At 42.1% G+C, this 25,415-nt stretch overlaps 3 protein-coding genes across 8 annotated transcripts; 2 read left to right on the forward strand and 1 right to left on the reverse strand.

The window, feature by feature from the left end:
• Window positions 1-56: 56 nt before the first annotated feature.
• On the forward strand, window positions 57-1,434 carry LOC120055607 (NADH dehydrogenase [ubiquinone] 1 alpha subcomplex subunit 13-like). The gene is made up of 5 exons (XM_039003491.1): window positions 57-197; window positions 513-591; window positions 714-785; window positions 908-977; window positions 1,178-1,434. The coding sequence occupies exons 1-5, from the start codon at window positions 104-106 to the stop codon at window positions 1,295-1,297; spliced, it is 435 nt and encodes a 144-aa protein (XP_038859419.1). The 5' UTR covers window positions 57-103; the 3' UTR covers window positions 1,298-1,434.
• A 1,227-nt stretch (window positions 1,435-2,661) lies between these two features.
• LOC120055608 (yjeF N-terminal domain-containing protein 3-like) lies at window positions 2,662-6,978 on the forward strand. Its single transcript, XM_039003492.1, has 6 exons — window positions 2,662-2,833; window positions 5,157-5,265; window positions 5,353-5,460; window positions 5,562-5,675; window positions 6,098-6,248; window positions 6,476-6,978. The coding sequence occupies exons 1-6, from the start codon at window positions 2,778-2,780 to the stop codon at window positions 6,667-6,669; spliced, it is 732 nt and encodes a 243-aa protein (XP_038859420.1). The 5' UTR covers window positions 2,662-2,777; the 3' UTR covers window positions 6,670-6,978.
• Window positions 6,979-15,787: 8,809 nt separating this feature from the next.
• LOC120056014 (glycine-rich RNA-binding, abscisic acid-inducible protein-like) lies at window positions 15,788-20,947 on the reverse strand. 6 transcript variants are annotated; one of them, XR_005477735.1, is made up of 8 exons: window positions 20,867-20,947; window positions 19,958-20,067; window positions 19,753-19,859; window positions 19,373-19,538; window positions 19,045-19,225; window positions 18,861-18,922; window positions 16,425-16,502; window positions 15,788-16,310 (listed from the first exon to the last, which is right to left on the reverse strand). XR_005477735.1 is itself a non-coding variant. In XM_039004143.1 (7 exons), exons 2-7 carry the CDS (start codon window positions 20,055-20,057, stop codon window positions 18,495-18,497), a joined length of 561 nt encoding a protein of 186 aa, XP_038860071.1. In that variant the 5' UTR covers window positions 20,058-20,067; window positions 20,867-20,947; the 3' UTR covers window positions 18,450-18,494. The 6 variants fall into 6 exon arrangements, 4 of the variants coding, with proteins under 4 accessions (XP_038860071.1, XP_038860070.1, XP_038860069.1 ...); XM_039004143.1 differs by lacking the exons at window positions 15,788-16,310; window positions 16,425-16,502 and adding an exon at window positions 18,450-18,508 and having other exon boundaries at window positions 19,442-19,538; XM_039004142.1 differs by lacking the exons at window positions 15,788-16,310; window positions 16,425-16,502 and adding an exon at window positions 18,450-18,508 and having other exon boundaries at window positions 19,421-19,538.
• Between the last annotated feature and the right edge of the window lie 4,468 nt (window positions 20,948-25,415).

Here is a 25,415-nt window from a genome sequence, read left to right on the forward strand (position 1 = left end):
GATAGAGTCCATTTATCTCAGTTTAAGCTCCCGCTGCTGTCACGCAAGAAGTAGAACAAGTTATGACGTAACGCTCCGGTCTGTTTTGGAGAAGGGGTGGAAGATGGCGGCGTCCAAGGTGAAGCAGGACATGCCTCCTCCGGGGGGTTATGGTCCTGTTGATTACAAGAGAAATCTCCCCAAAAGGGGACTCTCTGGTTAGTAAACTAATTACATTTGTATTGCGTGGTTTAAAAGTTCGGAGTAGATCGTTTTATAGTCAGGCCTGTCAAACAAGGGACGCTAGCTAACGTTAGCTAGCTAATGTCTTGCCAAGTTTAATCATTTGTGTGATATTGTGAAACAAAAACAGAGTTGTTCCCCTGTTTGTTATCCCTGTACTGTATTTTCTTCACAAATTACAACTGAGGTAGCACCACAATTCAATTGCGTAAGTATATGGGTAGCACAGACAGGGTTTGGAGATGATCTTGATTAAATAAATTGCTGACAGTGAATATTCTCATTTTCAGGGTATAGCATGCTCGCCATAGGAGTCGGTGTCATGTGTTTCGGTTATTGGAGACTCTTCAAATGGAACAGGGAGAGGAGGTAAAAACTGCCGCAATGGAGTTAATGTCACTGGCATTGATTCATTGTACCAGTTCAGGTCATTGAGATGGGGTTTATTGTTGGTCAATGACCTGCTGATCTTTTCTGATGGTGTGTTGTAGGCGGTTGCAGATTGAGGAACTGGAAGCAAGGATAGCTCTTCTGCCTTTGCTGCAAGCAGAGCAGGACCGGAGGTAAGATAAGCACCAACATTGACACACAATCAAATGCTACTTCAACCGGGTAAAGGTAATTTACCAATTTTGGCCATGAATAATCAGTTGTCTTAGGAGCTCTGAATTTATTTACCCAAAAGGCAACTACGGATGCTGCGGGAGAATCTGGAGGAGGAAGCAGTCGTAATGAAAGATGTCCCCGGCTGGAAGGTAAAGACATATGCTTGATTTTATTTCTGTCTAGACAGACAGATGTTTGTTTTATTTGTCAATTGTCATGAAGCTGCAGATGGTTGTTTTTCTAAATGTTCTAGAATAAGCACTTGAATGGAAGCAAATAACTCTCAGCAATGCTGCTCGTTCTACATTGATGAGGAATAATAAGCTCCTCCTTGTTTGTGTCTATTTAGGTGGGAGAGAATGTCTTCCACACAGACCGCTGGGTGGCCCCCCTCACAGAGGAGTTGTTTAACCTTAGACCCCGGGAAGAGCTTCTACACAAGCGCTTTGGCTTCCTGTGGTACGTGTAGTCGCCCCCAGTCCAACCGTGTCACTACAGTACTCCTCGGCTACTATACCAGTCACAGCCACTAACCTGTTGACCTGAGTCCACAACTCAACACAGCTTGTAAATGTTCTATATTAAAGTGATCTTTTCTGTACCTCATACTGGTTCTCTGTTTTATATCATTACTGAAGGCATATTACAGGTTAAACAGGGTCTTGAATGTATTCTGTTCTATAGCCTACATATGGTTGTCATCGGGTTCAAGCAATTGTTTTTAGTTCAGAGGGAATGAATTTGCATAACAATGATACTGTCTATCCAACATGGAAGCACATTTTCAAAGCACAGACCCAGTCCTTCCCTAACAAGATGCAATAGAAAAGGAAAACATTTTGTCCTTCAGGCAATGTGTAAATTGCCTGAATTAACAATGGGTTGTCTGTGCAGCCCCACATTCTGCCTTCCAGCTCACATGGACGGAGTGATTCTGTTGCGCGGTGCCAAACATTGGCTACTCTTCAGACTCCTTGTAAGCCTTGTTGGGGAATTTCAACCAAAGAAACTTGTTTCCCGTTTTAGCCTGCTATTCAGTGAGAGTCAGTCATTGTTGTGTAAGGAGTATTAAGGTCTGGAAGTGTGAGTGTGTGTTGGGTAGACCACCCTGTGTGTTAAGCAGCTGCTCTTCATTGTGCTGGCACCTGTAATAACAGGAGGCCTAACTGGGCAGTGGCCAGTAGAGGCATGGACCATCTCCAATCTTATTCAGGAGGGCACAATATGACAGAATGCCCAGCCGCAAGATAGAACTGTGTTGTCTAGAACTGACTCTTGTGTGAAGTAGAATCTCTGATCTAAGGTCATTTGTGCATGTTATTATTTCCTTATGGTTAAGGTTGGGGCATGATAAGAGGATCCTAGATCTGTTCATGTTTCCCTAAATTTTGTCTCATTCAACAAAGAAAGTGGCCAGCACTGGTCACTGCACCCAGACTATGTTCAACATTCACACTGAAAGAATGAAACCTGTGACAGATGGAAAGAGGCTTGCCCTTTCCTTCAGTTATTTTCAGCCTCTCGCATTTTCTGGATGACGTACCCCTGTCTTCTGTTGGAAACACTGCTTCATTATGTATGTGCAGATAAAGGAGTGAGAAGCATCAATGCTGTGATTTTATGTCCAGTTCATCAGTGGGGGCTCAAATTGGTAACTAAGTCCCTGCATCTGGCACACACCCCTCCCAGCTGCTTTGCTTTCCAGCTGTGTGTGTGTGTGTGTGTGGTGTGTGTGTGTGTGTGTGTTACCCCTTGCTTTAGTTGGACTGAGCTGTTGACTTTGAACCAATCAGATTCACCCACGGTAAGTCCTGGAAGGGCATTAACACTCACACAGGATGTGTGCATCAATGTGAGTTTGGGAGACGAGAGACTAACAGAAGAAACAGCAAGGAAGGGAGCTAGACCAAAAAAAAACAAATTTGCTCTCCCCGTCACACATTCTGAAGATGGACTACAGCTGTTCTAACCTAGAGACACTCAGAAAGCCTCTCCGCTACCTCAGGTGAGAATGAACACTGTCACACTCATGACTCTTTAAGGCATTGTTATCAATGGGTGGTGTTTTTTTCATCAGTAGTGTTTTAGGAAACTCATCTACTTTGTTCCACAAAAAGTCTTAATGAGTTTACCCAATTGTATGATTTGCTCTTCATTTCTCAAATACTTGCAACAGGAATGTGAGAAAATATTATGTTTCTTATGTTAATATTCTATATTCCAGAAATTGTGACTGAGACAGGTGTTAGATTGATCGTGGTGGTATGTTATGAATAATCCCACTGTGTGACATTTTGGAGGATTATTCTGGCTTTATAGGGATTAGGAAAGGATTGGGAGGTCTTTACCTGCTTTTAGATTTGCTCTTTTAAATCAGACCAATCTAATAAAAATGTAGTACACTGAAATAAAATATCAACACAACATGTAAAGTGTTGTTCCTTTGTTTCATGATCTGAAATACAAGATCCCAAAAATGTTCCATATGCTCAAAAAAGCTTCTCTCAAATGTGCACAAATTTGTTTACATCCCTGTTAGTGAACATTTCTCCTTCACCAAGATAATCCATCCACCTGACAGGTGTGGCATATCAAGAAGCTGATTAAACAGCATGATCATTACACAGGTGCCGCTTGTGCTGGGGACAATAAAAGGCCACTCTAAAATGTGCAGTTTTGTCACATCACAATGCCATAAATGTCTCAAGTTGAGGGAGCGTGCAATTGGCATGCTGACTGCAGGAATGTCCACCACAGCTTTTGCCAGATAATGTAATTTTAATTTCTCTACCATAAGCCACCTCCAACATTGTTTTAGAAAATTTGGCAGTACATCCAACCGGCCTCATAACCGCAGACCATGTGTAACCACACCACACCAGCCCACTCCACATCTAGTTTCTTCACCTGCGGGATCGTCTGAGACCAGCCACCTGGACCGCTGATGAAACTGTGGGTTTGCACAACCGAAGAATTTCTGCACAAACTGTCTGAAACCGTCGCGGGGAAGCTCATCTGCGTGCTCGTCGTCCTCACCAGGGTCTTGACCTGACTGCAGTTTGGCGTCGGAACAGACTTCACAGATGAATCCCGGTTTCAACTGAACCAGGCAGATGGTAGACAAATCAAACTTTATTTGTCACATGCGCCGAATACAACAGGTGTAGACCTTACTTACAAGCCATTAACCAACAATGCAGTTAAGAAAATACCTAAAAACAGTAATTAACAAATAATTAAAGAGCAGCAGTAAATAACAGCTTGTATGGCATCGTGTGGGAAAGCGGTTTGCTGATGTGGTGGCAGTGTGGTTATGGTATGGGCAGGCATAAACTACAGACATCGAACACACTTGTATTTTATCAATGGCAATTTTAATGCACAGAGATACCATGATCCTGAGGCCCATTGTTGTACCATTCATCCACCGCCATCACCTCATGTTTCAGCATGATAATGAACGGCCCCATGTCGCAAGGATCTTTACACAATTCTTTGAAGCTGAAAATGTCCCAGTTCTTCCATGGCCTGCACACTCACCAGACATGTCACACATTGAGCATGTTTGAGATGCTCTGGATCGAAGTGTACAACAGGGTGTTCCAGTTCCCGCCAATATTCAGCAACTTCGCCCAGCCATTGTCGAGTGGGACAACATTCAACAGCCTGATCAACTCTTATGCAAAGGAAATGTGTCGCCCTGCATGAGGCAAATGGTGGTCACACCAGATACTGACTGGTTTTTTAAGGTATCTGTGACCAACAGATGCATATCTGTATTTCTAGTCATGTGAAATCCATAGATTAGGGCCTAATGAATTTATTTCATTATATGAACTCAGTAAAATCTTTGAAATTGTTGCATGTTGCGTTTTATATTTTTGTTCGGTGTAGTATTTACAAAGTATTTTTTTTCACAGAATACCTCATCCTCCAAACCCCTAAAAGAGCAAGTTTAGTGCAACATTCGAGACAAGGAAAAGAAAAGACGAAGAAACCTTTAGAGGAACCAGTTGCAGCAGTCCAGCCCCCCATGCCCCATGTTCTACTCCCCCTTGTTTCCCCTACCCACCACCGGCTTCCAATCTGAGGCAAAGAGGCAGTGCTAGATACCCCCCAGAATCACTCATTCATTATGGATATATATACTGTTAACAGAGCTGTGTATTAGAGCAGGATTCACTGAAAGTTCAGCTCCCTGCTTCCTGATCTCATACGGGGTGGCCATTGATTAGACAGCAGTGATATAATACCCCCCACTCAGAGTTTAACCTCTTTCAGGACACTTAAGTGTTCTCTCTCTCTGTTTCTCTCTCTCTCTCCCTCAGTAATGAGGAGGCTGCGGCCTTGGAGGCAGAGTTGTTGGGAGAGTATCGCTTTGGACCGCAGCAACTGATGGAGATCTGGGGCCATGCCTGTGCCATCGCTATCACCAAGGTATGTGTTCTCTTTTTCTTCCTTTAAGGGTAGTTTTGAGTTCGGCAATTGAATGACATGATATACAACTTCTTTCCTTCTGTGCAGGCCTTCCCCCTGAGTTCCCTCAAGAGGCATCCTACAGTGTTGGTGATCTGTGGTCCCAGTCAGAATGGCTGTATTGGTCTGGCCTGCGCTCGCCACTTACGCATGTTTGTGGGTAACCTGCCAGTGAAGTGAATTTGTTTTTCTGAACTAACTAAATGGCACTTATTTGACACTCAGTCCCTCTTCCCCTCCATCTATCTCTGTGCCAGGACTATATGCCCACAGTGTACTACCCCAAGCGCTCTACTCTGGCCCTGCACCGGGACTTTACAGTACAGTGTGAGAAAACGGACATCCCTTTCCTCTCATTTCTTCCCGCAGAGGTAAGGGAACTACTATGAGCTAACCAAGGTTAATTTGTATTATGTGGCCGTCTGACCACCATGCCATGATTTTGCAAAAAGAAACAAGACTCTCTAAAATGTGGAATGTTCACACGGGTTGTGTGTGAATGGTGCTCGCTCCCGAGTGGCGCAGCGGTCTAAGGCACTGCATCTCAGTGCTAGAGGTGTCACTACAGACCCTGGTTCGATTCCAGACTGTATCACAACTGGCCGTGATTGGGAGTCCCATAGGGCGGCGGACAATTGGCCCAGCGTTGTCCGGGTTAGGGCTTTGCCGGAGTAGGCCATCATTTTAAATAAGAATGTGTTCTTAACTGACTTGCCTAGTTAAATAAAGATAGAAAAATAAATGCCATTCTACTGGTTAGTGGTCTGACTGACGTGTTTGTCTTGTCCTACAGGTGCAGCTGATAAACGATGCGTATAACCTGGTGGTGGATGCCATCTTGGGGCCGGAGACGGAGCCGTCTGATATCAGTGAGCCCTACAGCAGCATCCTGCTCGCCCTCAGACACATCCGTATCCCCATCGCCAGTGTGGACATCCCCTCAGGTAACCACACCAAACCTACACACACCTGTCTGACAGCATCTACCTGCAGGGTTACCAGGGGCTAAAAAGCTATCCAAGTGTAGTGTTATTTGTTAGGGTTGGTCTGATACCATGGACTTGTCTGATGATGCCGTGATGTCTTATTTTACTGCCAGTTTCAGATAAACTCAAACGTCATATGATAATGTTGGATAAACTAATTGATGACCTCATCTGTGTGATTTTAGGGTGGGACGAGGCCAACGTTGACTGTATAAACCCGACAGTGCTCATCTCCCTCATGGCACCAAAGAAGTGTGCTGTCGGTTTCAGTGGGACACATTACCTGGTGGGACGCATCCTGCCCTATGACATCCAGAGGAAGTATGAGCTCAATGCGCCAGAATACCATGGCACAGACTGTCTGGTTGAGCTAGGGTAAACAAACAGATGCTCTGTTTTTCCAAGGGTTCGATCAAATATTTAGAAGTGTAGACCTTCCTTCATCCTTGAGGTTATCTACTGAGTAAATATTATTGCTTTCACCAAACATTTCACATCAGATCAAGGGAAGAAGGAAGGATGCCTTATTTGTAATGAGGATATGTAGCAGATATCTCTTTCTTAGTGTGACAAGGAAATAGAGCTTTCTGTATATTCATAATCTCAGAAAACCGGTCAGATTGACCCGCGAGGAAGTTTGCACAGCTGTATAAAATATGATGTAACGTTTGCCAAAATAAACACGAGCTGTTAATAATTGGTCTAGGTTCATGTTTTGGTTTAGTGAAGAAAATAGTTGTTGAACGTAAATGAAACAAAAGTATGTGTACTGTGGTATGGACACTGGGAGACTGCTCTCTGATACCCTGTATCATCTCTTGTTGTTGTGCAAGGCACTTCACCCCCACAAAGTAGAACACTTGTTAGGCAACTGTATCAAACACATCAACCCTCAGTCTGGAGAGCTACTGTGTGTGCAGGATTTTGATCCAGCCCTGCTCAAACAAAGCCAGTTTATCAAGGTCCAATTGAGCAGCTAATTTCTAAAATGTGGTTTGTTTGAGGGGGACTGGAATAAAAGCCTGCCCACCCAGTAGCTCTCCTGAAGGATGGTTGACCACCCTTGATGTAAAACATTGCAATATTACAACCAAATAAGTTGTATGCTTTTTGAAATAATTCACTCATTCAATATACCAAAGAATAATAGCTAAACAGTTAAGTAGAGGCTACGTTTCGAATTGTTAGTCTGTTCCTAGTTAGTCTGTTCTCTATCATATTTCATAGGCTAGGCCTGCCTACCTGCTACTGTAATGTGGGACCAAGTCACTATTATTCGAGTCACAAGCAAGTCACAAGGTCCGAGTCCCAAGGACATGTCAAGGCTCGAGCCAAGTTCAAGTCATGCATTCTAAGAGCAAGTCGAGTCACAAGTTAAGTCAAGTAAAAAAATAAATAATAATCTATACATGCAATGACTTGTTCAACTACAAATCTTTGTCTATTAATTGAGGCTACCAGACAGCCCTTTTCATAGGGAACTTGTAGCAGTCATAAGGGCATGAAATCAGCAGAAGGCAGGTTGACGTGCTCAGTGTAGATGTATTTACATGTCTTGGTGATCCAATGGTGAAAGTGCCATAATACAAATACAAATACAAAATATACAAGTAGATTTACCAAATATACACAGGCAATAACCTCTGTATCAAGCTTAACCTGTCCTACCTGAACGGACACAGGTAGAGGGCAAGACTGTACAGCCTCCCCTTGAGAAACCAAATGGAATCTGTCTAACAGGAGCTCCAACAGGTAGGCCTGCATAATATAAGCACTTGGTACCCAGAACCATACAATTACCCAATTAGAAAATACAACCAATAAACTGATTCTACAATATAAAAGGCAATTTCCACATCCATTGTTACATTCGTCTTAATCAGACTTAATGATATTTCAACTAGAGGTCGACTGATTATGATTTTTCAACGCCGATACCAATACAGATTATTGGAGGACCAAAAAAAGCCGATACCGATTAATTGGCCGATTTTATTTATTTATTTATTTGTAATAATGACAATTACAACAATACTGAATGAACACTTAATTTAACTTAATATAATACATCAATAAAATCAATTTAGCCTCAAATAAATAATGAAACATGTTCAATTTGGTTTAAATAATGCAAAAACAAAGTGTTGGAGAAGAAAGTAAAAGTGCAATATGTGCTATGTAAGAAAGCTAACGTTTAAGTTCCTAGCTCAGAACATGAGAACATATGAAAGCTGGTGGTTCCTTTTAACATGAGTATTCAATATTCCCAGGTAAGAAGTTTTAGGTTGTAGTTATTATAGGAATTATAGGACTATTTCTCTCTATACGATTTGTATTTCATATACCTTTGACTATTGGATGTTCTTATAGGCACTTTAGTATTGCCAGTGTAACAGTATAGCTTCCATCCCTCTCCTCGCCGCTACCTGGGCTCGAACCAGGAACACATCGACAACAGCCACCCTCGAAGCAGCGTTACCCATGCAGAGCAAGGGGAACAACTACTCCAAGTCTCAGAGCCAGTGACGTTTGAAACGCTATTAGCGTGCACACCGCTAACTAGCTAGCCATTTCACATCGGTTACACCAGCCTAATCTCTTGAGTTGATAAGCTTGAAGCATTGCGAAGAGCTGCTGGCAAAACGCACGAAAGTGCTGTTTGAATGAATGCTTACGAGCCTGCTGGTGCCTACCATCGCTCAGTCAGACTGCTCTATCAAATCATAGACTTAATTATAACATAATAACACACAGAAATACGAGCCTTAGGTCATTAATATGGTCGAATCCGGAAACTATCATCTCGAAAACAAAACATTTATTCTTTCAGTGAAATACGAAACTGTTCCGTATTTTATCTAACGGGTGGCATCCATAAGTCTAAATATTCCTGTTACATTGCACAACCTTCAATGTTATGTCATAATTACGTAAAATTCTGGCAAATTAGTTCGCAACGAGCCAGGCGGCCCAAACTGTTGCATATACCCTGACTCTGCGTGCAATAAATGCAAGAGAAGTGACACAATTTAACCTGGTTAATATTGCCTGCTAACCTGGATTTCTTTTAGATAAATATGCAGGTTTAAAAATATATACCTCTGTGTTTTGATTTTAAGAAAGCCATTGATGTTTATGGTTAGGTACACGTTGGAGCAACGACAGTCCTTTTTCGCGACTGCGCACTGCATCGATTATATGCAACGCAGGACACGCTAGATAAACTAGTAAAATCATCAACCATGTGTAGTTATAACTAGTGATTATGATTGATTGATTGTTTTTTATAAGATAAGTTTAATGCTAGCTAGCAACTTACCTTGGCTTCTTACTGCATTCGCGTAACAGGCGGGCTCCTCGTGAGGCAGGTGGTTAGAGCGTTGGACTAGTTAACCGTAAGGTTGCAAGATTGAATCCCTGAGCTGACAAGGTAAAAATCTGTCGTTCTGCCCCTGAACAACGCAGTTAACCCACCGTTCCTAGGCAGTTATTGAAAATAAGAATGTGTTCTTAACTGACTTGCCTAGTTAAATTTGAGACTTTGAGATATCAGCTGATGTAAGAAGGGCTATATAAATAAATTTGGTTTGAAATTAAGGTGTACAATCTTTTTTTTTTACCGATTTCCGATTGTTATGAAAACTTGAAATTGGCCCTAATTAATCGGCCATTCCGATTAATCGGTTGACCTCTAATTTCAACACCATGCATACATGGAAGGTTATGTGGAGTGCAGGCCACATAGCCTATTTCTATGCGCTCCTATCACACCCAACTAAAATGACAGGGGACACAGACACACAGAACTCTGACATAACCCGTGAAATATGAACAAGGAAACCATACATTGAATTAAATAAATAGAAAATCTATACCTGTTTGGTTCTAATTATCAGAGTAAGAACTCGGACACTATGAAAGCGTAAACCAAGTTTATTCTTCGAAAAGGATTGAACAGCTGAACAGACAAAAACATTTTCACACAAGCACTGATATTTAACCCTTTCTCCTATGCAGTCTCCTCCTACACATCTGAACAGCCAATGCATCTCTGTTGCTAGACAGAACCTTGGTGATATCTGTTCTTCCTCACTTCATCTGACCTGACCTCTGCCCCAAAGTGCTCACTCCTCCCCAACTCACAGCTGTCATGGTGACTGGTACCAGACTGTGTCTCTTCTCCTCCCAGAGGATCCCTCCCATAGGATCCCTGATGGCTAAAAATAACATATCCTGACATAATGTAAACGTTATACATGACCCTCTCTCCCTCACTGACATGAATAAGTATATTTCAGAACCCAACATACCTAATGAGTCTTACGAACTTTCATGTGCACTATAAACATCACACCCACTCAGAGCAGGGTAACAAATGGTTGGCTAAATGGAAATGTATCTGTAGGCCTATCAAACATGGAACAGAAATGCCTACGTTTTGCAATAAACGGTACGGGGATGGAATGATGAAATGCTAGCAATTATTGTAGTATTAGATGGAATATAGATTTACCACATAGGGCCTATGCATTTAAACGTGTGAAAGCAACAGCCAACATTTCAACAAGAGAAAAAACGCACCCTCCACTGGAAGGAGTTTGGAGAGTGCATGTGAAGCGCCGCACCTATGGTGTGTCATCGCCACAGTAATAATAAGATAAGTAAATTATCTGTGTTCAAATCAAAGTTTATTTGTCACGTGCGCCGAATACAACAGTGAAATGCTTACTTACAGGCTCTAACCAATAGTGCAAAAAAGGTATTAGGTGAACAATAGGTAAGTAAAGAAAACAGTAGTGAGGCTACATACAGACAACGGTTAGTAAGGCTGATTGAGGTAGGTATGTACATGTAGATATGGTTAAAGTGACTATGCATACAGTGGGGCAAAAAAGTATTTAGTCAGCCACCAATTGTGCAAGTTCTACCACTTAAAAAGATGAGAGGCCTGTAGATCTCACCCCGTGGGGTCAAAATGATCACAAGAACGGTGAGCAAAAATCCCAGAACCACACGGGGGACCTAGTGAATGACCTGCAGAGAGCTGGGACCAAAATAACAAAGCCTACCATCAGTAACACACTACGCCGCCAGGGACTCAAATCCTGCAGTGCCAGACGTGTCCCCCTGCTTAAGCCAGTACATGTCCAGGCCCGTCTTAAGTTTGCTAGAGAGCATTTGGATGATCCAGAAGAAGATTGGGAGAATGTCATATGGTCAAATGAAACCAAAATAGAACTTTTTGGTAAAAACTCAACTCGTCGTGTTTGGAGGACAAAGAATGCTGAGTTGCATCCAAAGAACACCATACCTACTGTGAAGCATGGGGGTGGAAACATCATGCTTTGGGGCTGTTTTTCTGCAAAGGGACCAGGACGACTGATCCGTGTAAAGGAAAGAATGAATGGGGCCATGTATTGTGCGATTTTGAGTGAAAACCTCCTTCCATCAGCAAGGGCATTGAAGATGAAACGTGGCTGGGTCTTTCAGCATGACAATGATCCCAAACACACCGCCCGGGCAACGAAGGAGTGGCTTCGTAAGAAGCATTTCAAGGTCCTGGAGTGGCCTAGCCAGTCTCCAGATCTCAACCCCATAGAAAATCTTTGGAGGGAGTTGAAAGTCTGTGTTGCCCAGCAACAGCCCCAAAACATCACTGCTCTAGAGATCTGCATGGAGGAATGGGCCAAAATACCAGCAACAGTGTGTGAAAACCTTGTGAAGACTTACAGAAAACGTTTGACCTCTGTCATTGCCAACAAAGGGTATATAACAAAGTATTGAGATAAACTTTTGTTATTGACCAAATGCTTATTTTCCACCATAATTTGCAAATAAATGCATTAAAAATCCTACAATGTGATTTTCTGGATTTTTTTTTCTCATTTTGTCTGTCATAGTTGAAGTGTACCTATGATGAAAATTACAGGCCTCTCTCATCTTTTTAAGTGGGAGAACTTGCACAATTGGTGGCTGACTAAATACTTTTTTGCCCCACTGTATATGATGGACAGAGAGTAGCAGTAGTGTAAAAGAGGGAGTGGCGGGACACAATGCAGACAGCCCGGTTAGCCAATGTGCGGGAGCACTGGTTGGTCGGGCAAATTGTGGTAGTATGTACATGAATGTATAGTTAAAGTGACTATGCATATGCATATATGATAAACAGAGTAGCAGCAGCAGCGTCAAAGAGGGGTTGGGGGGGGGCACACAATGCAAATAGTCCGGGTAGCCATTTGATTACCAGTTCAGGAGTCTTATGGCTTGGGGGTAAAAACTGGACTTGTACCCGATCAAACATCTCTCGAGACCTGAAAATAGCTGTGCAGCAACGCCTCCCATCCAACCTGACAGAGCTTGAGAGGATCTGCAGAGAAGGGGAGAAACTCCCCAAAACAGGTGTGCCAAGCTTGTAGCATCATACCCAAGTAAACTTGAGGCTGTGTAAAATCTCTGTCAAAGGCACTCCAACAAAGTACTGAGTAAAGGGTCTGAATACTTATGTAAATTTATTTCTAAAAACCTGTTTTTGCTTTGTGGGGTATTATGTGTAGATTGATGAGGGGAAATGTAATCAATTTTAGAATAAGGCTGACGCTTTAACCGAACTCGGTTAGCCGAACCCTATGAGTGTGCTTGCACACTATTGATCTAGGCTGATATGTGGATTTATTGGTTGATAGTTGCATTTTTTTAATAATTTAAGCAATTACATTAACAGGTATTACTTTTCAGATTTGTATCATTTTCCAAAACCTTTCCAGGCCTGGAAAACACCTGGATAGAATTCCATGACTTTCCCAGCATTTTCATGACTGTATGAACCCGACACCATCTAAACTCAGCAAAAAATTAAACGGCCCCTTTTCAGGACCCTGTCTTTCAAAGATAATTCGTGAAAATCCAAATAACTTCCCAGATCTTCATTGTAAAGGGTTTGAACACTGTTTCCCATGCTTGTTCAATGAACCATAAACAATTAATAAACATGCACCTTTGGAACGGTTGTTAAGACACCAACGGCTTACAGATGTAGGAAATTAAGATCAGTTATGAAAGCTTTGGACACTAAAGAGGCCTTTCTACTGACTCTGAAAAACACCAAAAGAAAGATGCCTAGGGTCATTGCTCATCTGCGTGAACATGCCTTACAGGCTGACCACACTGCTCGTGTTGCAAAATACATTTAGAAATCTATGTTATTCAGTTATTGCGCCAACGAGCGTCTGCGTTGCCAAGGGCTAAAAATAGACGTTTTTTCTATTTCTGACGCAGATCGCGCTGCAAGTCCTGCCTCTCCCATCTCATTGGTTATGTCCACGTGGGTGACTGAAAGACAAACGAGGTCAGTGGCGGTAATGCACCTAATTTATGAAAGTTGCCAATCGCAATATAAAGTCAAGAGAAGAAAAAGCCTGGAAAAAGAGAGATGACTAGAAACGATTCGGTTGACCGTTTTATGTGTGGATTAATTGGCGGAGTAGAGGACCTTGTGCATTTCAGGTAAAATAACAACTCAATGTTTATATCCCAGGACAAATTAGCTAGCAAGTGCAAGCTAACTAGCTAAATTGCCATAAATGTTTAATGCTTTTCGACCTGTCCCCAAATTAATATAGGTTCAGAGTTTGTTTTGATACTTTAACCTGAGTGTCGTGATCGCGTTTGGTGTGGGGGGACAAAATAAATGTATGCACAATGGCGCACGCGCTCAGCCGATTTGGGTTCCGTTTTATAGGCTGACCAAACCGCTTGTGTCGTGCGCGAGCATTGCAAAATACATTTAGAAATCTATGTTATTCAATTATTGCACCCACACTGCTCGCGCACATCTGCGTGCCGAAGGGCTAATATAGAAGTCCTTTCTATTTCTGACGCAGATCACGCTGCAAGTCCTGCCTCCCATCTTCTCATTGGTTATACCCACGTGGGTGATTGAAAGATGAACTGTGTTGCCGGTCGGTGTAGTAATACTATGAAAGTTTAGATGCCAATCACCATATAAGTTCAAAGATGAAAAAGCCTGGAAGGAGGAAAGATGACTAGAAATGATTCAGTTGACCGTTTTATGTGTGGATTAATTGGCGGAGTAGAGGACCTTGTGCATTTCAGGTAAAATAACAACTCAATGTTTATATCCCATGACAAATTAGCTAGCAACAACAAGCTAGCTAAATAGGACAAATTAGCTAGAAACTGCAAGCTAACTAGCTAAATTGCCATAAACGTGTAATGCTTTTTGACCTGTTCCCAAATTAAATGTAATTGGCTCAGTTTGTTTTGATATTTTAACCTGCGTGTCGTGATCACGTTTGGTGTAGGGGTACAAAATACATTTATGCACGATGGCGCACGCACGCTGCTGGTTTGGGTTCCGTGTTAGGCATGCTGCAAGGAGGCATGAGGACTGCAGATGTGGCCAGGGCAATAAATTGCAATGTCCGTACTGTGAGCTACAGGGAGACAGGACGGACAGCTGATCGTCCTCACAGTTGCAGACCAAGTGTAATAACACCACCACAGGATTGGTACAGCCGAACATCACACATGCGGGACAGGTACAGAATAGCAACAACTGCCCGAGTTACACCAGGAACGCACAATCCCTCCATCAGTGCTCAGACTGTCCGCAATAGGCTGAGAGGCTGGACTGAGGGCTTGTAGGCCTGTTGTAAGGCAGGTCCTCACCAGACATCACCGGCAACAAAGTCACCTATGGGCACAAACCCACCATTGCTGGACCAGGCAGGACTGGCAAAAAGTGCTTTTCACCAAGTTGCGATTTTCTCTCACCAGGGGTGATGGTCAGATCCACGTTTATCGTAGAAGGAATGAGCGTTACACCGAGGCCTGTACTCTGGAGCGGGATCAATTTGGAGGTGGAGGGTCCGTCGTGGTCTCACAGCATCATCGGACTGAGCTTGTCATTGCAGGCAATCTCAACGCTGAGCGTTACAGTGAAGACATCCTCCTCCCTCATGTGGTACCCTTCCTGCAGGCTCATCCCGACATGACCCTCCAGCATGACAATGCCAACAGCCATACTGCTCATTCTGTGAGTGATTTCCTGCAAGACAGTAATGTCAATGTTCTGCCATGGCCAGGGAAGAACCTTGATCTCAATCCCATTGAGCGCGTCTGAGACCTGTTGGATCGGAGTGAGGGCTAGGGCCATTCCCCCGAGAAACTTGTAGGTGCTTTGACTGGGTAACATGTCACAGCAAGAACTGGCAAATCTAGTGTAGTCCACAAGGAGATGCACCACAGTATTAATGCAGCTGGTGGCCACACCAGATACTTAATTTAGATTTGGCCCCCCTTTCTCCAGGAACACATTATTCAATTTCTGTTAGTCACATGTCTGTGGAACTTGTTCAGTTTCTCAGTTGTTGAATCTTATGTTCATACAAATATTTACACGTTAAGTTCGCTGAAAATAAACGCAGTTGACAAGAGGACGGTTCTTTTTTTGCTGAGTTTATATCCTTAAAACATGGTGTTGGTTAGTCTGATTTTATTGAAGAAACGAGTTCACAATATATCATATTGTTAGCGTAACAGTTAAGAGGATAGTGCCAGTATCCAAAAGGTCATTGCCTCTAATCCCTGAGCCAAATACGTGAAAAATCTGCCCTTGAGTAAGGCACTTCATAATTGCGCTTGTAAGTCGCTCTGGATAAGAACTTCTGCTAAATGTACATAGAAACAGGTTACTTTAAAAACAACTAGTTACTGGAACAGGTGAAACGATTGACTACATCCGTTTAGAGCTATGAACACCAACACGAGGAAATTAGCTTTTTTTGTAACTGTTAGTATGGTGTCCCATAGACAAATCACTTCACCTAAAGCTGTTTCCCCAAAGAGATGCAGCTTGTAGGATCTCTATACAAAATGTTTAAGATGAGAAAATATTTTTTCCCAGAACTCCTGGGAACCAGTGACTGCATTGAAGACAGAACTCAGCCAATGCAGAGTACTGGGTTGATGTGGACTCCACTGCTACTCACACCACTGGACCTGAGACCAAGGAATGAAAGAACTAATTAGTTAATATTGCATAAATCATGCATTTTCAGAGCATTTGATGTGGCAGCTTAACGGATACACAAAACTGTACGAAAATAGACAAACCTGGAACACTGCTGCAGGAGATTCCAGTTTATCACCATCTGCCACTGGAGAGTTCAGTCTCCAAAAAGTTAACTCACCCTAAAAGAGAAGACATTCATGACATTAGAACAGAATCTCACAAAGACAACAGGACTTTGGCATGCAACAGCTTAACTTGTTTGACTACCCAGACTTTATACACAATGCTTAGAACCACGCTATAAAAAAAAAGATAAGAGCAAGAAAAAAAAAAAAACACATACAAATCAGTGGGTTGTACATCAAGAGGGGCAATTGAGGTGATCACAATTGAGTTTGACTGAAATACATAGAAGACATGACGGAAGAGTAATCGTACTGAGGCCAGGTTGTCATTTCGCTAAGGCACATTTCAAGAGGGGGCAGTTGTGGACTTAAGCATCGTGTGTTGCAAAATGGCCAGGGGACGTTTGACTGGCAGTCTCTGCAGCAGGGGGACAACGGCTAAAACATTGCTGGAAATAAAATAACTGAAGGATGTGAGCAAAAGGAGTTTACCTCACGTGAACTGGCCTATTGATTGTCCACAAATGAACTAGGCAAGAGAGCAGCTTTCACTTCTGACGAGCACTGGTTGGTAGGAGCAACAGGTCATTCGCCAAGGACTTGTAGACATTTTCTGTAGCTGAGCAATGAAGCATTAACAGGACCCTCCCCCCCACCCCCATGAGTAGGCCACACTAGTCATGTCAAGAACATACAATATTCCTCTAGGCGAATTATCTACCCATTTATTTACCAAACCACTACTAAAGTGCCCAGTGGCATCAAGTACTCAAACTAAACTGTTAAGGGCAACCATAGTCAAAGCTTTGACTATCAGTACCCCACACTTCAGCCTCAGAGGGAAAATATGCCAACAGAAGTTACTTCTATAATACTGTAACGATGGCACTTCCTGTGAATAGCAGTTAATCCCTGTGAATTAAACTTATTCCCAGTTTCGGGATGTATATGTTGGAAGTTAAGTTTCTGTAGTACCAGAGAAGTTGTTAAACACCAGAAGGGAAACATTTAAATGCTATGAAGATACACCAACTGGCAAATACTGACAAACTGCTAACCTCCCCATAAGTATGTTCAAGGCACACGTATTTTCAACAAATCGTTTTAATGGGCTCCATGAAGCCAAAATTGACAAAAAATAATCTTCAATGTTGATGATACAAAGAACAGAAAGTACAAAATCGTTCCCAGGTGGAATATTGGGGAATAGTAACAGTATGAATTGGTATGTTTTTTTTGTTCTCTTTAAGTTAAGTCCATTATAACAAGCACATTTAAAATGCAGGCTTTAGAGCAGAGCAAAACACCGTGGGCAGATTGTAGCCCGCTGCAATTTGCAACTTCATGAACAGCCGGCCACTTCAGGCGTGCAGTGTCACCAGCCTTAAAGGAATTCACTATTTTTGGAAACTTAACACAGGACCGTCGGCTATATCAAGAACCTCAATGGTATGGGTGAAGGCATTGCTGCCTAGCAACACAAGGAATGCATTCATAAAATCCAAAAAGCACTTCCCGGCCAGTTTTCTAAAGCACCTAAGTGGATTTTTTTAAACTGTTTTAAAACTTGGCAGGAGGTAGGTCGGACATTGTCGTTTAAAACAAAAACAGGAAGTTAACAAGCCCCATTGATATCCCAATATTAATATATAGGATTCAAATGGTGATGTCAGACAGTGCTGGATAGGAACAGGGCGTAGAAAGTAACTGATGCTGTTATTCAAAAACAGCCATGTGATGCAATATTTGAGTTCACTAAATTTGCAGCACCAACAAGTACGACATTATGCTTTATCAATTGAAATGCCATAAGAGCAAATAGAGATGCATCCTTTAGAGAACACCTCCAACTGGAACTTCTATTAAACATGGTTTGTAAATGAATGGCCGAAACTCATGGCTAAATTTAAAGACGCTCGAGCTACTTAAACACAGAATAGGACTACAAAAAATCATCAGGTCAACACGTGGACAAATTTCTTGAGAGGAGCGCATCTTTTTAAATACAGCCAGCCAAGGGATGATCTTGAATCGGGGGGCAGATTTTTACTCGTGAGCAGCTGAGGACAAGAAGTGGGCACACAGACACTGAGTTTAGGAAACAAGTTCACGAACATTTGAGTTTGACAACATCCAACATGGTTACCCACTAAACAGTCGCAAAAAGCTTAACCAACTAGTGTTGGAGGTCTTTCTGTAATAAACAGTGCTGGGAGTAAGATGAAGCAAATATGATCCCAGCAAATTGAATGAGTTCAGAGTACACTTAAGGGAGGGAAGGAACGGCGCACTGAACTTGAAGGCATTCTATACTAGTCAGGGGAATGGATTTGATTCCAGAACCTTGAGGAAGTGTCCTAGGCCTATTGATGCAAGCACATCATTACGCTAGTACACACAACTCATACATACCATAACTGTCGTAGCTGTCTCTGTAGGATCCCCCAGAGCGATCCCCGTAGCCTCCCTGGCCCCTAACATTGGAGGAGAAAAAAATATATAGGTAAGGTCGCTGTCCTCTGTAAAGGATGCAAGACAGGAATTTCTACAAACAATTTGAGTATCTCTTAGTTGGCAGTCGGACATGTCGCCTCACCTATTGTCCCTGTATCCTCCGCCACCAGAAGAGTATCCTCCACCGCCACCACCACCGCTCCTGTATCCACCGCCACTTCCATAGCTCCGGTCTCCACCGCCACCATAACTCCGGTCTCCGCCGCCACCATAACTCCTCTCACCATATCCCCTGTCACCACCACCACCATATCCTCCACCACCTGGGAACAAACCAGCACAGGCGGTTCAAAAACCAACTCATATTGAAAGCAAAACACACTGAAATGCAACTACAGCCAAGAGGGAGGGCAGGACAAACGCTAATGGAGGATGGGGAGCACACCATTTTGCAGATTGTCTGCCCATACCTCGCGAGTAAACTCGCCCACCTCTTCCTCTCCCCCCTCCATATCCACCTCCACCGCCATATCCACCACCTCCTCTGGACCCTCTGAATCCACCACCGCCGCCTCCTCCTGAACGACCACCACCCTTGCCTGCCTCATCCACACGAATTGTTCTGCCGTCAACGGACTGCAAGAGAAAAGGGGTTAGCCATCGCAGTTCATAAATATTTGTTTTATGTATGGGTTTAATGCATTGAAATGTGTCTGGTGGGCCATCATATTGTTTGTATCTGTAAGACATTTAGAGTGGTAGGGGAGATATTCAAACACTTGTTATAATAATTATACATGCAAAAACGAGGTAAATAAATGCTTCGGTAAATTGTGATCAACATATCTACCTTGCCGTTCATGCCATCCAAAGCGTCCTTCGCATCCTCGGCATTATCGTACTTTACGAAGCCGAATCCACGAGACCTTCCCGTTTCTTTGTCCCTGATGACATCAACTGAGCGAGACCAAAACATTAATTAACCGGAAGTTCAACATTTCTGATAATATATTTAGTAGCTAACCATCGCTCAAATAAAATTACATTGGACGCACCTTTTGCAATGTTACCATACTTAGCGAAAGCTTCAGCCAGAGATTCTTCTGTTGTGTCGAAGCTCAGGCCACCGACGAAAAGTTTTCCTTCGTCGGACATGTTTCTTTGTCTGCAAGGGAAAAAGCCCGGGTCAAATAAAATCCCATTAAGTATCGTTACCTGGCCATTTCCATTAATATCAACGTTACATAACGTACTCCCGATACCTACATGAGTTGTAAATCTAGCTAGGTCACATCTAGGGTAGTTAACAATTGTCTGACGCACATTGCGCACAACATAATTAGCTGCGTTAGCCAGCTAGCGCTAGGCCAACCTGTAAATAATTATCGGAATTCAGGTAAATACAACAATTACGAACGTTATTTAACCTGCTATGATGGAAAACAAATTACGCGTAAACCGTACGCGCTGATTAGCCGTCTGGCTAAATGAGTCTTACAGACCCGAGAGAAAAAAAGAAAAGAAAAAAACAGGCCAAGAAGGGAGCGCCATTTTACACCACGTTGTTGGCCTGCTTCGCCACCTGGTGCTATGCTAAAGGCGAAGACGCAGCCATCTTTACAATGAAGTTGATAGTTACCGTTAGGTGAACCGAAGACTGAAATTAGCAAAAAAATGAAATTTAAAGGAGTGTTAAACATCCGTGTATTTAATGTATGTTAACTATCTAGTTCTCGCAGAAAAACTCAAATCAGTTTAAGTGAACTGGCAAAATGCATGTGTGGAAAATTAACGTTCGGGAGTACCTTCGCTAGCTAAAGCGGCTTTCGAACCACGTTTATTCAACAATAACTCAATTTCTGTAAATTACACTATAATTATTTAGAATACCTAAAGACGACCAAAATAACGCTAAATCAGGCAATCAGCTAAATACACCAGCCACAAAATATATAAAAACGTACCTTTTACGGACAGAACGAGAAGAGCTGGTGTTTAGAGAGGCACGTCGTCGCAAAAGAAATGGAAGCGCACACTCTGTCTGTGACGACTGTTAGCGAAGTATTTAAATGACTTTGCGGGGGGGCGTGATCTTGCCTTATTTGAATATGGGCACATCTTTTTCGCGGTAACCTTTCATTGACAATTTCAAACGAATTGATTAAATTATAACAGCTATTCAATAATATATGAGTTTGCTATTTGAGTTTGTAAACTTGGTTTGCAATGTATTTGACACTTTTAAAGTCAGTCGAAATTGGGCTATATTTGATTAATTATTAAGGCTACTTTGCCCACTAGTTTTATATAGGCAAAAAATATATATATTTATCCAAAAGTGGAAAAGATAAACATGGTAATGGTCCAGTGTGTCCATGTATCTCACAGTCCACTTTCTCTGCATGTACTGTATGTCACCCAATGCATAGGCTTGGTTTGCTTGTCTCTGCAACTGTAGGCCTTAGTCAAGCTACTGTGCTTTTCTTCCTAAAGTATTATTGAAAGAAAAAATAACCAGACCTTGCCAGATTTTGATGCTGGCATGAATCGGTATATGGAATTGTTTGACCTTTGGCATTGGCCTGCATCTAAACTGAACAAAAATATAAACGAAACATGCAACAGTTTTAAAGATTTTACTGAGTTACAGTTCATATAATCAAATCAAAGTTTATTTGTCACGTGCGCCGAATACAACAGTAGACCTTACAGTGAAATGCTTATTTACAGGCTCTAACCAACAGTGCAAAAAAGGTATTAGGTGAATAATAGGTAAATAAATAAAAACAACAGTAAAAAAAATATTTTACCTTTATTTAACTAGGCAAGTCAGTTAAGAACAAATTCTATTTTTCAATGACGGCCTAGGAACAGTGGGTTAACTGCCTTGTTCAGGGCAGAACAACAGATGTTTTACCTTGTCAGCTCGGGGATTCGATCTTGCAACCTTTCGGTTACTAGTGTAACAGTATAACTTTAAACCGTCCCCTCGCCCTGACACGGGCGCGAACCAGGGACCCTCTGCACACATCAACAACTGACACCCACGAAGCGTCGTTACCCATCGCTCCACAAAAGCCACGGCCCTTGCAGAGCAAGGTGCAACCCTACTTCTAGGTTTCAGAGCAAGTGACGTAACTGATTGAAATGCTACTAGCGCGTACCCGCTAACTAGCTAGCCATTTCACATCCGTTACACTCACCCCCCTTTCAACCTCCTCCTTTTCCGCAGCAACCAGTGATCCGGGTCAACAGCATCAATGTAACAGTATAACTTTAAACCGTCCCCTCGCCCCGACCTCGGCGCGAACCAGGGACCTTCTGCACACATCAACAACGGTCGCCCACGAAGCATCGTTACCCATCGCTCCACAAAGGCCACGGCCCTTGCAGAGCAAGGTGCAACCCTACTTCTAGGTTTCAGAGCAAGTGACGTAACTGATTGAAATGCTACTAGCGCGTACCCGCTAACTAGCTAGCCATTTCACATCCGTTACACTAGTCCAATATTCTAACCACTAGTCTACCTGCTACCAGAAATAACAGTAGTGAGGCTATATACAGTAGCGAGGCTATATACAGTAGCGAGGCTATATACAGTAGCGAGGCTATATACAGTAGCGAGGCTATATACAGGCACCGATTAGTCGGGGTGATTGAGGTAGTATGTACATGTAGATATGGTTAAAGTGACTATGCATATATGATAAACAGAGAGTAGCAGTAGCGTAAAAGAGGGGTTGGCAGGTGGTGGGTGGCGGGACACAATGCAGATAGCCCGGTTAGCCAATGTGCGGGATTGCTCTCGATGTTGCAGCTGTAGAAACTTTTGAGGCAAATGGTGGTCATATAAGGAAATCAGTAAATTAAAATATATTCATTAGGACCTAATCTATAGATTTCACATGACTGGGAACACAGATATGCATCTGTTGGTCACAGATACAGTTAAAAAAGAAGTAGTGGATTAGAAAACCAGTCAGTATCTGGTGTGACCACCATTTGCCTCATGCAGCACAAACACATCTCCTTCGCATGGAGTTGATCAGGCTGTTGATTGTGGCCTGTGGAATGTTGTCCCACACCTCTTCAATGGCTGTGCGAAGTTAATGAATATTGGTGGAAACTGGAACGCTGTCCTACACATCGATCCAGAGCATTCCAAACCTGCTCAATGGTTGACATGTCTGGTGAGTATGCAGGCCATGGAAGAACTGGGACATTTTCAGCTTCCAGGAATTGTGTACAGATCCTTGCGACAGATCCTTGCGCCGTGCACTATCATGCTGAAACATGAGGTGATGGCAGCAGATGAATGGCAGGACAATGGGTATCTCACAGTTCTCTGTGCATTCAAATTGCCATCAATAAAATGCACAAAAAAATTGTGTTCGTTGTCCGTACCTTATGTCTGCCCATACCATAACCACACCACCACCATGGGACACTCTGTTCACAAGGCAACCATACTGTTAAACAGCCACCACTAGCACATTAGAGGCTGCTGCCTATACCCATAGACGAGAAATCATTGGTCACTATAAGTAATGGAACACTAGTCACTTTGATAATGTTTACATAACTTGCATTTCTCATCTCATATGTATATACTGTATTCTATACTATTCTACGGTATCTTAGTCACTTTAATAATGTTTACACATCTTGTATTACTCATCTCATGTATATACTGTATTCTATACTATTCTACGGTATTTTAGTCACTTTAATAATGTTTACACATCTTGCATTACTCATCTCATGTATATACTGTATTCTTTATTATTCTACTGTATCTTAGTCCATGCCGCTCTGACATCGCTCATCCATATATGTATATATACTTAATTCCTTTCCTTAGTTAGATTTGTGTGTATTGGGTATATGTTGTGAAACTGTTAGATATTACTTGTTAGACATTACTGCACGGTAGGAGCTAGAAGCACAAGCTTTTCGCTACACCCGCAATAACATCTGCTAAACACGTGTATGTGACCAATAAAATGTGATTTGATTTGACATCAGCAAACGCTCGCCCACAGGAGCGGTTTACATGTTGCTTTTATATTTTACATGAACATGAACATGAAAGATGTATAGGATTATTGATTTTGAGGTGAACTATTAGTGGGCAGTGCTTAATTTGTAAATTGGGAGGTGCCGGGAAAAAACAAGCCGAGCCCTGGTGGCTCTGATGTAACTGAACGTATGAGAGAGAGAAAGTAATCACCTTTATAATAAAGCATTGCATGCACAACATCGCTTTTGCGGCTGGCATGGTTCAATAGAGTAGATGCGCTTGCAGAAGATGTACACATAGTGATTATTTTTAAAGCCTATGTTTCGGGATAAAGGTTGCCTTTTTATAAACGCATTTCATGTAATTCTACATAATATTTATTTGATGACTAGAGACTTTAGCAGAATCTTTTTTAATACCTAAAAAATGTAGAATCTGAGATCAATAAAAAATACCTTGTCTCTCATCTATTAATAGCCTAGGCCTAGGTGTGTGGAGACACACATATTGTACAAAATGAAGAGAAAATTATAGTCCTAAAAAAGCTTTCCAGTTTCACTGACTCACCCAATAATGCGCAGCTCAATCACCGGCGATGGACGATGCGCTCGTGCCAAAAGCCTATCTCTCTTGTTTTATTTTCTAAAACAATGTTTTTCGCTCAACAGGCCTATTTGAAAGTTGAAAACATATTTGTAGCCTACAGACAGATTAGTCTTCTCTCTTCAACAGAATCCATTTGCTTTCAACCCTGTGTTTTCCCGCGATGTTTCTATTTTAAATATTGCAAAAGGCCTGTTTTGGCTGCATGCTGTTGCAAACATAATCCCACACTCAATTCGTGCAAATATTTATAAAATATTTCAGCATATTTCGTTCTTTTCTGTGTGGCTAAATTCGTGTGAAAAGAGAAAGGCACAAGTTTTTGTGCAACTTCATTAATAGGAAAATATTTTTTTTTCAGGTAATATTTTGGACCAATCTATTGAGTTATTAGGGATGTTCTACACTGTCTTTTTTGTGTCCCATATTTATTTACAGTATCAATCAAACGTTTGGACACAACACAACTCATTGGCTCAAGCGCATTAAAACAAATAAACTATTAACAAGGCACACCTGTCATTTGAAATGCATTCCAGGTGACTACCTCATGAAGCTGGTTGAGAGAAAGCCAAGAGTGTGCAAAGCTATCATCGAGGCAAAGGGTGACTACTTTGAAGAATCTAAAATCTAAAATCTATTTAGATTTGATTTGATTAACACTTTTTTGGTTACTATGTGATTCAGAATGTGTTATTTCATAGTTTGATGTCTCCACTATTATTCTACAATGTAGAAAATAGTAAACATAAAGAAAAACACTGGAATGAGTAGGTGTGTCCGAACTTTTGACTGGTACTGTACAGTTGTGGCCAAAAGTTTTGAGAATGACACAAATATAAATTTTCACAAAGTTTGCTCTTTCAGTGTCTTTAGATATTTTTGTTAGA

The sequence above is a fragment of the Salvelinus namaycush genome, chromosome 11 (assembly GCF_016432855.1).
Source record: "Salvelinus namaycush isolate Seneca chromosome 11, SaNama_1.0, whole genome shotgun sequence".
In the NCBI taxonomy this organism is placed as follows: domain Eukaryota; kingdom Metazoa; phylum Chordata; class Actinopteri; order Salmoniformes; family Salmonidae; genus Salvelinus; species Salvelinus namaycush.

Excerpts from the sequence above, each read along its gene's own strand:
- LOC120055608 (XM_039003492.1), top strand. The coding sequence starts at position 2,778 with ATGGACTACAGCTGTTCTAACCTAGAGACACTCAGAAAGCCTCTCCGC. Across the intron at positions 2,834-5,156 it reads AAGCCTCTCCGCTACCTCAG|TAATGAGGAGGCTGCGGCCT; the intron begins GTGAGAATGAAC and ends TCTCTCCCTCAG. Across the intron at positions 5,266-5,352 it reads GTGCCATCGCTATCACCAAG|GCCTTCCCCCTGAGTTCCCT; the intron begins GTATGTGTTCTC and ends CCTTCTGTGCAG.
- LOC120055607 (XM_039003491.1), top strand. The coding sequence starts at position 104 with ATGGCGGCGTCCAAGGTGAAGCAGGACATGCCTCCTCCGGGGGGTTAT. Across the intron at positions 198-512 it reads CCCCAAAAGGGGACTCTCTG|GGTATAGCATGCTCGCCATA; the intron begins GTTAGTAAACTA and ends TCTCATTTTCAG. Across the intron at positions 592-713 it reads AAATGGAACAGGGAGAGGAG|GCGGTTGCAGATTGAGGAAC; the intron begins GTAAAAACTGCC and ends GGTGTGTTGTAG.
- LOC120056014 (XM_039004140.1), bottom strand. The coding sequence starts at position 20,057 with ATGTCCGACGAAGGAAAACTTTTCGTCGGTGGCCTGAGCTTCGACACA. Across the intron at positions 19,539-19,752 it reads TGGATGGCATGAACGGCAAG|TCCGTTGACGGCAGAACAAT; the intron begins GTAGATATGTTG and ends TTTCTCTTGCAG. Across the intron at positions 19,226-19,372 it reads TGGGCGAGTTTACTCGCGAG|GTGGTGGAGGATATGGTGGT; the intron begins GTATGGGCAGAC and ends GTTTGTTCCCAG.